At 41.7% G+C, this 13391-nt stretch overlaps 1 protein-coding gene across 2 annotated transcripts; it reads left to right on the forward strand.

The window, feature by feature from the left end:
- Nucleotides 1-37: 37 nt before the first annotated feature.
- On the forward strand, nucleotides 38-13389 carry tnni3k (TNNI3 interacting kinase). Of its 2 annotated transcripts, XM_008407056.2 has the most exons (25): nucleotides 40-276; nucleotides 506-614; nucleotides 750-835; nucleotides 1074-1171; nucleotides 1368-1478; nucleotides 2283-2381; nucleotides 2473-2611; nucleotides 2812-2956; nucleotides 3042-3146; nucleotides 3229-3323; nucleotides 3404-3553; nucleotides 3788-3871; nucleotides 3961-4017; nucleotides 4741-4833; nucleotides 4923-4980; nucleotides 5080-5274; nucleotides 6647-6751; nucleotides 6843-6895; nucleotides 7880-7932; nucleotides 8394-8526; nucleotides 9568-9677; nucleotides 10598-10657; nucleotides 11053-11222; nucleotides 12093-12172; nucleotides 13112-13389. In XM_008407056.2, exons 1-25 carry the CDS (start codon nucleotides 237-239, stop codon nucleotides 13189-13191), a joined length of 2508 nt encoding a protein of 835 aa, XP_008405278.1. In that variant the 5' UTR covers nucleotides 40-236; the 3' UTR covers nucleotides 13192-13389. The 2 variants fall into 2 exon arrangements, with proteins under 2 accessions (XP_008405280.1, XP_008405278.1); XM_008407058.2 differs by lacking the exons at nucleotides 9568-9677; nucleotides 12093-12172; nucleotides 13112-13389 and having other exon boundaries at nucleotides 38-276; nucleotides 11053-11091.
- Nucleotides 13390-13391: the final 2 nt, after the last annotated feature.

The raw sequence follows: 13391 nt of genomic DNA on the forward strand, positions 1-13391 counted from the left end.
ACATGCTTTGTTAAATACAGTCCGTAGACAAACAGAGTGAAGGGAGATCGGTTGTCATAGTTGTGAGGCCTTCCTCTCAGAAGTGTTTATTTTTAGCTCTCAGCTATGATCCGTCTTTATCTGGACCGGGGCAATTGTGCCAGAGTGTGAGATTGTGTTCTTCCCTCACTGTAGTTCACCAAAAAAAAACAAGAGAAAAAAAAACTACACGACACATTTAAGAAAAGGCCAGTTCAATGGGAAACTACAAATCCAGACCATCTCAGACATGCACAGGTAAGGCCTTTTTTTTAAATGTAATCTTTGGATGTACAGGACTTGCTACGCTTGTGTTTTATTTTGAGCTCTCATCTCACTGCTTACCGGAGAAACGGGAGCTGCAGAAGCCTTTTACGCGTGTTTACAACTTTCAATCTCTTATTGAACGTTGTAAACACGTTGCTTCACGTGTGTTACGAAAGTGACGTGAAAAGATGATCATGTTTGTGACAAATGTGCTGTGAAGACGAGTGGAAGAAGAAAGTGGGCGAGTCGTACTCTGTGATCATTGAGAAGCTGGACGACGACTTCCAGCTCCCAGAAAGCGCTCTGGCAGACCTCCACCTTGCTTTCAGGTGACTCAGCATCCCCGTCCTTGCATGCAAAAATAAAAGTGGATCTGACAAAAATCTGCAGCTTTGTTGGACGTGAGTCCCGTTTCGCGCTCTGTCGAGTTATGATTTTGGGGACTGTGCTTGTCTGCGACGCAGCTCCGACGAGGCTTTCCAGAAGGTGAACGTGAACTACCGAACGGAGAAGGGGCTGTCGCTGCTGCATCTCTGCTGCGTGTGTGGAGGTATGCGCGCCTGCTGGAGTCTATTAATAACGCCTCTGCAAAATGTGACAGTGGATGGAAGGATTACTGTGGCGCCCACTGACCTTATTGTGTGCAGTCGACCGTTCTGTTTTCTGCAGCAAAAATGAAAGACAGGTGGAGAAATGAAGCGCGGAGTAGTGTTGTTTCAATTTCTTTACTCCGTTCTGTGAGATTTTATTGACTAAAGTATCTATTAATTAGTTTCCTGTGTACCCAGGAAATAAAGCTCACATGCGTACCCTGATGCTCAAAGGCCTGCGTCCTTCTAGACTCACCAGGAATGGCTTCACTGCACTCCACCTGGCTGCTTACAAGGTGGGGCAACTTGTGCCCTCTGCCTTATTTTTATGAATTTGAAAACTTTTTTTTTAAAGGCTTATCACATAGTGGAGCTTAAGTGCTTAAAAAAAAGAAAAAAAGACGTGGCAGCTGCTTCAAAGTGGATATATTTGACGATAACCTTAGGAGTACAAGACATGTGCTAGTTCTTGGTGTGTTTTCTGTGCTGCAGGACAATGCCGAGCTGGTGACTGAACTCCTGCATGGGGGGTCAGACGTGCAGCAGGTGGGATACGGGGCCCTCACAGCTCTGCATGTTGCTACACTGGCTGGGCATCATGAGGTAAGACGAAGAGTCACTATCCTACATATATCCCTCTCTGTTTGCTCATTATTACTGAGGTGCTGTAATTGCCACAGTTTGCTGCGTTCTCTGAAGCCAGTAACACAATTCTGCAGCCAGAAGCTGGAAGAAAGACAGACTCATATCAGCATATCTCTAACCCTATTGAAGCCCTTTTCAGCCACTCTAATAGGGGAAAAAAAACAACTAACTTGGGTCTCATCAAACTAAGATGCTATCTCATAATTATGACTTCATTATCTAATTTTAATGACTTAGCTACAGTATTTCATAATATCGAGATAGGGAATTTCAAAAGTATTTGTACATCTTGAATTTTTCAATATTCTCTAAAATATTATTTAAAAAAAACAAAAACCTTAAGAAGAGTTGTTGAATTTGTTTCCAGTCCCACCATTTACTGCTAATAAAGTGAGCCATCAGGTTTTCAGAGAATAGAGGGGAGAGTGGAAAAGGTAAAAGCAGTGTCAATGGGTTTTAAATCCAGTTGGGCTTCAGTAATGTTTAGCTCTCTTTGCAAACACAGTTACTTTCTTTGGGCTTCCACAATGTTACATCAGTTAGAAATGTAATTGCATCCCCTTGTAGTAGCAGCTCAGAAAATCCTCCCTTATCAATTAAATAACACACAATCTACTGAAAACTTTACTAAAGTTTAGTAAAGTTTTTGAAACCTGTTCTGGTTCATGGTTTGTTTTGGCATTAGAAGAACTTGGTAAACTCCTTTTGCCTTATCTCTGTATGAATGAACTTATTTTGATTCATTGCCATGTTCTCGTTTAGGCTGCTGACATACTCCTCCAGCATGGGGCTTTCGTCAACGTTCAGGATGCTGTGTTTTTCACTCCGCTACACATTGCCTCCTACTATGGTCACGAGCAGGTTTTTGTCTCGCATTTCTTTGCAGAACATGAACTGAAACAAATATTTTTGCTCTCCCGATTTCCCCGTATGGACTCTGCCTTCTCTCCAGGTCGCAAAGCTACTGCTGAAGTTCGGGGCAGATGTGGACGCCAGCGGTGAGGTGGGGGACCGGCCGTTGCACCTGGCGGCAGCCAAGGGCTTTCTCGGCATCATAAACCTGCTGGTGGGAGACGGTAGCAAGGCTAACGGTGAGACCAAAGAATCCAAACTAATCTGCAAATTAAGCACGACAAGTCAGAGTCGTTTATTTTTTTAGCTGTGCTGTGCAGCAAAATCAGTTTGGACCAGCATATTTCATCCTTCAGCAAACCACTTGGGGCTCATTTGCAACATGCTCAAGCAGCGACGATTGTTGAGCTTCTCCCACTGCTTGCTGTCTGTTAACCAGTGAATGCCAGAGACAACGAAGAACACGTCCCACTCCACTTCTGCGCCCGTTTTGGTCACCATGAGATTGTTCATTTTCTTCTCGAAGGGAACGGCGAAGTTCAGCCTCATTCCGTCAACATCTACGGGGACACGCCGCTGCACCTGTAAACGAAAACGCTCCACAGATCTGAGTCTTGCAACAGTTTGCTGTCGTCGACTCGATTTCTTTGTGTGAATGTGTTTAACCAGGGCTTGCTACAACGGCAAATTTAGCACGGTGAAGGAGATGATACAGCTTTCTGGTACGGAAAGCTTCTTAAAGGAGAACATATTCAGTGAGACGCCACTTCACAGGTACAGATGGTGCAAAGCTGGTTCATGTATCGCCCGCTGAGTAAGCTGTGAGGTGGTATTAAATTTCCGCTTTATAACGCAGCGCATGCACTTACGGCAAAGACCTGGAGATGGTCAAATTCCTGCTGGGCCAGAACGCCATGAGCATCAACCATCAGGGCAGAGATGGCCACACAGGTGATCTCTCTGTTGCGTTCAAACTGACGTGACTCTCTTTACCTCAGCAACAAAATCCAAACTCACGTCGACACATTTAGCTCTCCACAGCGCCTGCTTCCATGGCCACATCCGCCTGGTGCAGTTTCTGCTGGATAACGGGGCCGACATGAACCTCGTGGCCTGTGATCCCAGCAGGTCCAGCGGGGAGAAAGATGAGCAGACTTGCCTGATGTGGGCTTACGAAAAAGGTGTGTGTTTGTAAAAGCTTTAAAAAGAATTCATGATGCTTTAGCTTTTAGAATCTTTTTTCTTGACTGGTTGGGTTTGTCTATCTCATTAAATCCCATTAAGGCACATCAACATAAAGTGGAAGAATATGAAACAGTTCAATGCAATATGAAAACCTTTCTAGGACCCTTTCTGCAAAATGTTTATAAAGATCAACTAAAAGCCAGTGATTGTCTTCTCTTTGCGTTTGCCAGGTCACGATGCCATCGTCACCTTACTCAAACACTACAAACGTCCAGATGATTCCCCTTGTAATGAATACTCCCAGCCAGGAGGGGGTGAGAATTAACCCAGATAATTGTCAGCTGAATTACAATCCTAAATAATCTCCCAAAAAAACGCCTGTTTTTGTACATTTTTCTTCCAGACGGCTCCTATGTTTCAGTGCCATCTCCGCTTGGAAAAATCAAAAGCATGACTAAAGGTAGTGAGCTGGAACAAAGCACATCACCCTGTCATCTCAGAGGGCTGCACACACCGTGTCTGTTGCCAAGGGAATGGGCTCAGATGCTAACACACACACGCGCGCACACACACACACACACATGAGACGGGCTTCTTGTGAATTATCATACCAGGTAAAATTAGCTGTTGTCAATCCCACTTAAAAGGTTTGCAACAAAATGAGACTGTGTTTCTATAGGACAAGTTAACCAGAGTAAAAAAACAAAATTAATTTTAAAAAAAGCATTCAGATTAACAAAATTAACTAAAGCAGCATGTGTAATAACAGCAAATATGACACGGCATATGAAGAGCTGTGTCTCCTGAACAGGTGTTTGGAATAAGCCAATGACATTTCCAGCTCCCTTCACTATCATCTGCAGGGCTCTTTTGTCTATTTTACTGCATTAGAGATCAGTCTCTGGTTGTTTACTGCTTAAAATTATAGGCAAATTAGTAATTGTAATAGTTCTGCTAAGGTTAAGTTTGTAACATCTAGTCATATTTACATTGACAGATAACAGGCTGAGCTGTAACCATAAGGATAAAATCCAATCTAAGATTATTTTGTAGAAGATTTTGTTTAAATAAATCCTAAGTCATTGGCAGATTTTTAGTTAGCCTGTAACTGGGACAGATAATTTAAATAAAGCATTTTCTTCCAACTAGAGTTAATGAGTCTTTTTTTTTATTGTTCTTCCAGAAAAAGCTGAAGTGCTCGTGCTCCGGGCCAGCCTTCCGTCTCATTTCCACCTTCAGCTGTCTGAGCTGGAGTTTAATGAAATTATCGGATCGGGTAGGTCCATTCGTCTTTGTTTTTCCTGTCGGCTAATGTGCTTGAAAATCTGATAATGCTATTGATGAGCGTATGCGTTACATTCGCAGGCTCCTTTGGGAAAGTCTACAGAGGCAAATGCAGAAACAAAATTGTCGCCATAAAACGGTATTTTTCGTCCCACACAGATAGGAGAAGGGATTTAATATCCAGCAGAAAGTGAGGAGTAGTTTGACTTCTTCTTCATTTTGCTGTTGTTTTTAACAGGTACAGAGCCAACACGTACTGCTCAAAGTCTGATGTGGACATGTTCTGCAGAGAGGTTTCCATCCTCTGTCGCCTCAATCACCCCTGTATCATCCAGTTTGTGGGGGCGTGCCTGGACGACCCCAGTCAGTTCGCCATCGTTACCCAGTACATCTCCGGAGGCTCGTTGTTCTCCCTGCTGCATGAGCAGAAGAGGTGAGGACATGTTCGTCATAAATGCACAAGCATATCACAGTGCACTGATTTATCCTCTGGCATTTAACAAAACCACTAATTATTATTCCTTGTCAACATGGTCAGTAAAACAACTACCAATAGTTACAACCTGAAGGGTTGCTACTTCTTGACAGTAAAGTAAAACTACATGAAAAAGAAATACAAGCTATAAAAACTTCAGAGGAAGATACAAATACTTTAAACGGTGATCAATCGAAATCATAAATAAAAGTTAATTAAGCAATGAGTCGTACTTCACAAATGTTCACAGAATAAAAACGACTATGAAGAACTGACTGCTAATAATATGCAGCTATTTTTATAAAGAAATAGAAGGTATTTAAATATGATTCCTTGTTGATTAACATACCTTCATTTCCCATTTATAAGGTTACCCTAATTTGTCATAGAATGATAGATGCAAAAGAACCTGAAATACTAAACAACAGATCTGTCAAAGTGCTTTGAGGAAAACACATTCTTTGATTTCTACAGTTCATTTAAAGCAATTTGGTCGGATTTATTACGTCAGAAACGCCACAGGTGGAGGCCTCGACAACCACCTGGATCAATGAATACCTGACAAACAGATCACAGTTTGTGAGACTGAAGGACTGTGTGTTTAGCTGTATAGGAGCACCACAGGGCGCTGTACTCTCTCCACTCCTTTTCTCTCTGTTCACCTCAAACTTTCAGTCCTGTCATTTAAGGACAATGTGTTGGGGCATTCTTCTGTTTCACAGTCATGTTGGTACAAGCAATCGTCATGTCTCTATTCTTTCTGTGTAACCATCTCCATGTTGCTAGATGCAAACTGGGGTTTATATACTGGACTAGTAAGGATACTTCAGAGTAAGAAGTGAACTGGAGCAGTTCTATTGTGTTACATTGATTCCTACATCAATTTGTGTGTTGACACTTGCAAACAAATGTATCTTTTCCAACTAAATGGAAGTTGTGGAGAAGCTCAGCGTGTTAAATTAATGTCATAAATCCAATTTATCTATATTTTGTAAAAGATCAGTGTATACCAGCAGGTGACAATTTTGATGTAAATAGAGGTCAAACTGCAGGCGGTAATTATTTGGTGTTGTAGGATAAAGCACATGTTTGTACAATGTGGGTGACAGGTTCGGGTCACATTATCAGCCTTTTGCTCGCGTCAGTCCACCAAACTCTGCTCCTCAGCCGGGATCATCATTGATCCAGATGAAGTGTTCCGCTAACTGTGTGGCCAGGTGCTGTCTTTATAGACTGTCCTATTGATCTGTGTAAAGTGCTGTGTGTGATTGGCAGAGGCCATTGATCCGGCACTAAGTGGTTGCTGCTTTAATGATGTGTCAATGGACAGGCTCATCGACCTGCAGTCCAAGCTCATCATTGCCATCGACGTGGCCAAGGGCATGGAGTACCTGCACAACCTCACCCAGCCCATCATCCACAGGGACCTCAACAGGTTGGTGTCGCACTAATGACAGGTGTGGCGGGATGCCATTTTTGGTCCTGAAATGGCTACTAATGTTAAGAATGGCATGTCTTCCTTTCAGTCACAATATTCTGCTCTATGAGGATGGACATGCGGTGGTGGCTGATTTCGGAGGTCAGATTGTCTTCTCTTTGAATTTAAACAGAAAGATGAATGGATCCAGGATGGATGTTTTAGATATTCCAGTTAGGACATCCCCAGTGGATGTCAGAAAGGTGGATGAATGACCAAATAAAACAGCAGAGAACATCCTCTTGACTGGTTAACTAGTGCACCTGAACAGCAGCATCTGATACTTCCCCACCTAACTATGATGAGTGTACTGTATTTTCCGCACCATATGGCACACCTAAAAACCTTCAATTTCCTCAAAAGCCGACAGTGCGCCTTATAATCCGGTGCGCCTTATTTATGGATTGAGCCACAACAGGTCTAGCAACTACGGTAAGCAGCCRCCGACTTCATTTTCGCCCGTAGAAGAAGAAGCGCGCGGTGCATGCTGGGATAGTTGTCGGAACGCTGGTTTGTTAATAAAGTTTGCCTGACCTATCTACCCATAGACATATGTCTATGTATCTACCTACCGACTGCCTAGAATCAGGTCGTCTCCAGGTCATTTAGCACCACGTTCTCCACGAAAATGCTGTGCGCGAACGGAGAAGGGCGACCATCATCCGGCCACGCCCCTGCCCAGTCGCTGAAGGCTCTCCTCGCCGAGCGAAGTGGGACTGTTGTTGTTTACATTCTTTATGTCAACAAAGTGGCTTTAGACATTCATCCTTTAGTGCAGCTCCATCTAGTGGACGCATAACGTATCTCCAGCCTCTACTGTAGCATCTATTCTATGCGCCCTATAATCCGGTGCGCCTTATAGTTTTTTACAGTCGTCTTGTCTGTTTTAACTTTTTCTTTGTCTAATAAATAATGAAAGAAAACATATTTTACACCGCATAACATGTAACATGAATCTCATTCCAAGAATACGTTTGTATTATGAGAAAAATAACAAAAAGAGTTACTTACATCATACCGATTTGTGTGAACAACAGAATTATTGATCTTTGCTTTGCCTCTGAACGTCTGTCTCCTCCTTTACAGAATCAAGATTTTTACAATCAGTCGATGAAGATAACCTGACCAAGCAGCCAGGGGTCAGTGGTATTTGCTTCTTTCATCCCAATTCTCCTCCCCCTCCAGCCGGATAGCTCTCCTACAGAACTAGCCACTTTAAGCGGAAATAAAACTCTGTGCTGTTTTTTTGTGGAAGCCCAAGCCAGAGATTCTGCTGGCACCTGCCATCAATTACCCAGCAGCTAAAAAAGAAAAGTGCCATCATGCAGAATTTGTCTGGATGTGCTGACTCAGTGCTACAGAGTGCTTTGCCTGCAGTTTGATGTTAAGTGTGTTGCGTCTCTGGGGAGCCGCCTGTTGTCTCCAACTACTTGCCCTCACTAGGACTCTGTGTTTATCACAGTAATTGACCCATATTTCACCTGTGCGGATGCATGCGTTTGACCTGACTTGATGTTTTAAAACACATCATCCATATTCTTCTCTACGCTGCAAACCGAGATTAAAGAATCGCTCTACCGGCTGTCCTCTGGGTGTGCAGAACCTGCGGTGGATGGCTCCTGAAGTGTTCACCCAGTGCACCCGCTACTCGGTGAAGGCAGACATGTTCAGCTACGCCCTCTGTCTGTGGGAGCTGCTCACTGGAGAAATCCCTTTTGCACACCTGAAACCAGGTAATTTTCCATCCTCTAAGCAACATCGTAACTTTAGGAAAATACATTTTTGTTGCACAGTTTTTATGTGAAGTAGTTTTAGGATCTGAGTTCTAAAGTCTGATTTAAAAAAAAGGGTATTTTGTATTTTAAAAAGTGTATACTACACCCTCCGCTATCGCTGAAAGCCCCGTTAAAGATGTGTGATCCAAGAAAATCTCCCCCCAAAAAAATCCAACCTTTAATCAGTGGGAGGGAAAAAAAATAGGTTATAATACTTATTTTACAAAATTACCAGATCCACATTCTTTCACACGCTAACAAATATGTGAAATAAATGTAACTCAGTCAAAGTGGATCAAATCGCCTGGGAACCTTTATTAGTATTCCAGTTTCTGTTTCCTTGAGGTATAAATATAATGTGACACAGATTTTCATAATTATCTTGCTGCAGCACAGAGAGCAGTAGAATATGGGAAATGGGGGGAAAAAAATTCTCCAGAGCTCAATGTGGGAGAGGTGCAGCACAGTCACAGAGTGAAGACTTTCTGAGATGTGGGTCACAAAGTCTTTACTAGCAACAATTAAGTGCCATCAGCACATCAACCAGAACCTGGAACCCTGGATGATCTAGAGAAATTATACAAAGAAGATCAGTCGAAGATTCCTCTCTCTGTTTTCTTCAGCCCTTACTACCAATGTGAGAGTAGAAGACTAATTGATTTGTGCAAATGTGAATGTGAAAAGTGCTGCATCTGCATTGATGCTTAGCTATCAATGCAATTTGATGATTAAGAGTTCCTGCACAGCTGGTACATTTAATTTATTATGATATGAAATTGGTAACTTGCATATTTATTACCAAGTTCATTGTTTATAACTTCTCATGTTCAAAGTGCCATGTTTGTGTTTAATCATAATAGAAAGCAGGAATTTAAAAATAAAAAAACTGTTAAGATTCCTGCGTCGTTGAAAGGTTTGCAGCAGAAATGGATTGTAATAGTTGTCAGCAGAAATTGTTTGATTTTACACCTAAGTCTCAAATGTTCCTCTTACTCTCAGCTGCTGCTGCTGCAGACATGGCTTACCATCACATCCGGCCTCCGATTGGCTACTCGATCCCCAAACCCATCTCTGCTCTTCTCATGAGAGGCTGGAACTCCTGCCCAGAAGTACTTACTCTGATTTCACTTTCCACCGAGTTTATCTCTAATTATCAGAATTAAGAAGGGGTATCTTCTTTTTTTCCCCTCCTAATCTTGTATAAAAACAACTTTCCATCTACTATGTTTTGCACTGCTCAGCATGTACACGTTATGTTAAACAGTGAAATACAATAATTTCATTCATCTCTTTCGCTGTGGTAAAGCTACCGAGTAAAACAATGCAGAGTCAGCTGGTCCTTTATGCACTTAACGAATGATAGAGTCTTGTCCCCAGATGATACAGCATTACCCCGGTGTTTACATCAGGGAACAAATGGGACTGGCAGGGTCCTCCCACTGTGCTGCTATTCTCGTAATTATCTGGGACAGTTTTCCACTTTGCCTCATTAAGGCACATTATTTCATGGCTGAAAGGTGCCGCCGCCGTATTTCCCTTTGTGACAGATATTCTTCCTGTGTGCCAATTAAGGTTGCACAGTAAATCACCTGTTTACCTGCCTTTGAGATAGCCGCGTCACAGCCCAAGTGTATGGGAACACGGTTATTGAATTTCAGCTAAATTGAAAAATTGTCCTTAGAAACGCAATTATTCATGTCAAATGTGATTGTATGAATATGGTTCCAGTGTTTATCTTTATTTTCCTTGGTTTTATTTGCTGAACTGCACACAGACTGTGGCGACCACGCAGGGCGCATAACCCTAGCAGGTCCCAGGGGGCGGTGTTTGTTCTTTCACACCGAGAGAGGAGATCTAAGCATCACTTTTAAAGCCAAAGTTCACCTTTGCTTCACATGTGGGCGGACTTATTTAATAATAAAAACAGGAAGACAAGCACACACACACACACACACCTGTGCCTTTGCTTTGGGGTAAGATTGATGTCCTAGGAGAAAAAAAAATACAGTTTGTTTCTCTCTTATTTCAGGACAGGCCTGAATTCTCGGAAGTGGTTTCCAACTTGGAGGAATGTCTGAGCAACATTGAGGTGTGTAGCAACAAAATTTACAGATTTCATGCTTATGAATAGCCAAAGCAAATGTATCATGGGGATGAAAGGAAATTGCAGGGAAATCCAGCCAGAGCAACCTCGGGTTAATCAGATTCACAATAGATAGCAGCTGCGTACACAACAGGACCGAATGCTGAAACTGAATAAATTACTTGTTTAAGGGTCAGCGCACATGCTTTTTTCTACCATTTACCAAGCAGATTGATTTGGTTTTTTTGCATAAAAATTTACAGGACACATGTCCTAAAACACTGAAATATTTTATCCTGGTCTCATGTCTTTACATCACTAAAACATAGCTTTATAAAAAAAAGGGCATGTACAATTTAGAGATTCACTAAAGCATTGCAATCTTCCGTGGTGTGTCACAGTTGATGTCTCCGGCCTCCAGCAACAGCAGCGGCTCGCTTTCACCTTCTTCCTCCTCTGACTGTCTGCTGAGCCGAGGAGGGCCCGGTCGAAGTCACGTGGCCGCCCTGCGCTCTCGTTTTGAGCTGGAGTACGCTCTCAACACCCGCGCCTACGCCTTCTGGACTCAGAGGTAGAACAGATCAAGGACCTTCTTAGAGGATGAAAGCGATATCGGTGAGGTGTCTCCTTCTTAGACAACCAAAGATTAAGGGGTTTGCAACACAACGGGCACTCAGAATATATTTTCTAAGTATCTTTACATAAATAAAAGACGTCCATAATGCAAATCAGCAAACAAAGTACTCCCAAAGCTTTCACGGTTGAGTTTCTGCAGGAGACTTTCAAAGTGAATCCTTGAAAATGTACAAACAATAAATTCTCAAGGGAGAAAATGTCTGGAACACTTCTGGTTTGTGGGAAAAAAAAAAACCCTCAGTCTGTTTAAACAGTTGTAAAAGTGTTGTCCCAGTGACTAGCTCAGTTGTGTAGTGCAGCAGTGAACAATGGAGTTACTTGGTAACTGAAGAGGAATCAAATGAAACCAACAAGCAAAGGAAAATATGTGTGGCATTTAGATTCGGATCAGGTTTTAATGAATGCCCAGTTTTAAAACTATGCACATAAAAAAGGGGAACTGATAACGGTAATTAACTCAGTAAATAAAGGAGAGATTATTTATCATGTTACTGACTTGTACACAAAAGCAGTGCAAATGCCAGCCACAGTCAGTTTGATCTTTTTGTAGATTTAATATATTTTAGATTTTGAAATAAAATAAATAACAGAAGACATTTTATGCAGTTTTATTGCATAATGAAACTGCATAATTCATGAGGATTGTATACTGTGTTCTCCCAGAAAAGGAAAGCAGTACATGCTGAATGTCTCATCTTTCCCCATCTCATCTGTCCTCTTTACTCGGTCTTTATTTCAGGACTTGTATTGTTTTGCGGCTAATTGACAGACAAAGAGCTGAGGTTAGTCATTTTGTCATTTTCAGTGAGCGCCGCAGAGCTTCTGGTGGACTTTCACTGGAGGAGATCAGGAGGAACATGCAGTTCTCTCCCATTGATCGAAATGGTTGGTTTGCACAACACATAACATGCAATCTATAGGTGTTTCCTTTGCACATAGGGCAAAAAGTATAACAAAACGGATATAATTTTTTTTTAACTTTTGCTTCTCGGTTGATTTTATGTTGTAGAGCTTACGATAATGAGATAATTTTCCTTGTCAGTAAAAAAAAAGGTAAAAAATGCAAAAAAGTAAAAAGAAAGTGAATATGAACCGGAAAAGGGACGACACGGCACGTAAATAATATTGAATGTGGGTATCAATTTGCAACACGTCTAACTGCAGGGCCCTCAATGGAAGAAGTGATAGCAAAGTTTCTGGAGGTTATGCTGGAGAGCTGAATGGAAGAAGCTAAAAGTCTCACTTTTCCATACTGCAATAATATAATCATCCTTTTATTTATTAGGCAGAGTTTAACTGCAGTACTGTAACATAGCTTTTGAGAGGTTTTCACATTAGAGAATGAAAACTCTAATTTTGACTGTAGACAGTTTTCCTACATGCCATTTGAACCTTAAACGCCACTTGAAGATAGGGTTACATGTGGTTCATTTGGATGCACTGTTCAGTTACACATGTTATATCATCATCAACATGTGGTAATGGTATTTCTATTTTAAACAAATGTGGCTCTACAGGTCAATTTGTGTCCGAAAAGTGTGTTTTATAATGTCTTTAACATTGCTGCTTTGAAAAACGATAGAAAGGCCTATTGTGATAAAGCTGTATTTATTCTTTCAAGGCTTTTAGGTTTCTGGCTTTCAATTATGACACTTGCCCTTTAACCCACAGGCAAGCGTTTCAGCTGTGGATTATTACATGTGTACTATATGAAGTATTTCAAAAAGAAAAATGCATGTAATTTTTATGTACCAGTGTAAAATAACAGTAGCCCATAAGAAGCTCACAACAGCCTGACTGTCGTTTTCTTCTTATGTTTCTCAGGGTATGTTTCTGATCCCATGAGCACCATGAGGTTCCGCTCGTCCTTCAGCAGCAGCGGCAGCTTTGAAGACAATAGCTGAGCTGTAGATAATGTTGCAGAGGCGTGCAGAAGATGTGATTTTTGCTGACTTATTGCGAATTTACTCAATGTTTGATGTTTGTTTCTCTTTTATATGAGCGTAGTTTAGTTTTATGTCTTTGCATACGATTTAGAACAAAATGCTGAAACGTTGTAAACAATTTGCTTTTGTCAATAAAAACGGAGCAGCCACTTTCAATT

Source organism: Poecilia reticulata, linkage group LG4, assembly GCF_000633615.1.
Source record: "Poecilia reticulata strain Guanapo linkage group LG4, Guppy_female_1.0+MT, whole genome shotgun sequence".
Classification (NCBI taxonomy): Eukaryota; Metazoa; Chordata; class Actinopteri; order Cyprinodontiformes; family Poeciliidae; genus Poecilia; species Poecilia reticulata.

Coding starts and splice junctions, on each gene's coding strand:
- tnni3k (XM_008407056.2), top strand. CDS start 237: ATGGGAAACTACAAATCCAGACCATCTCAGACATGCACAG. Junction 836..1,073: donor TCTCTGCTGCGTGTGTGGAG/GTATGCGCGCCT, acceptor CTGTGTACCCAG/GAAATAAAGCTCACATGCGT. Junction 7,933..8,393: donor ACCTGACCAAGCAGCCAGGG/GTCAGTGGTATT, acceptor CTGGGTGTGCAG/AACCTGCGGTGGATGGCTCC.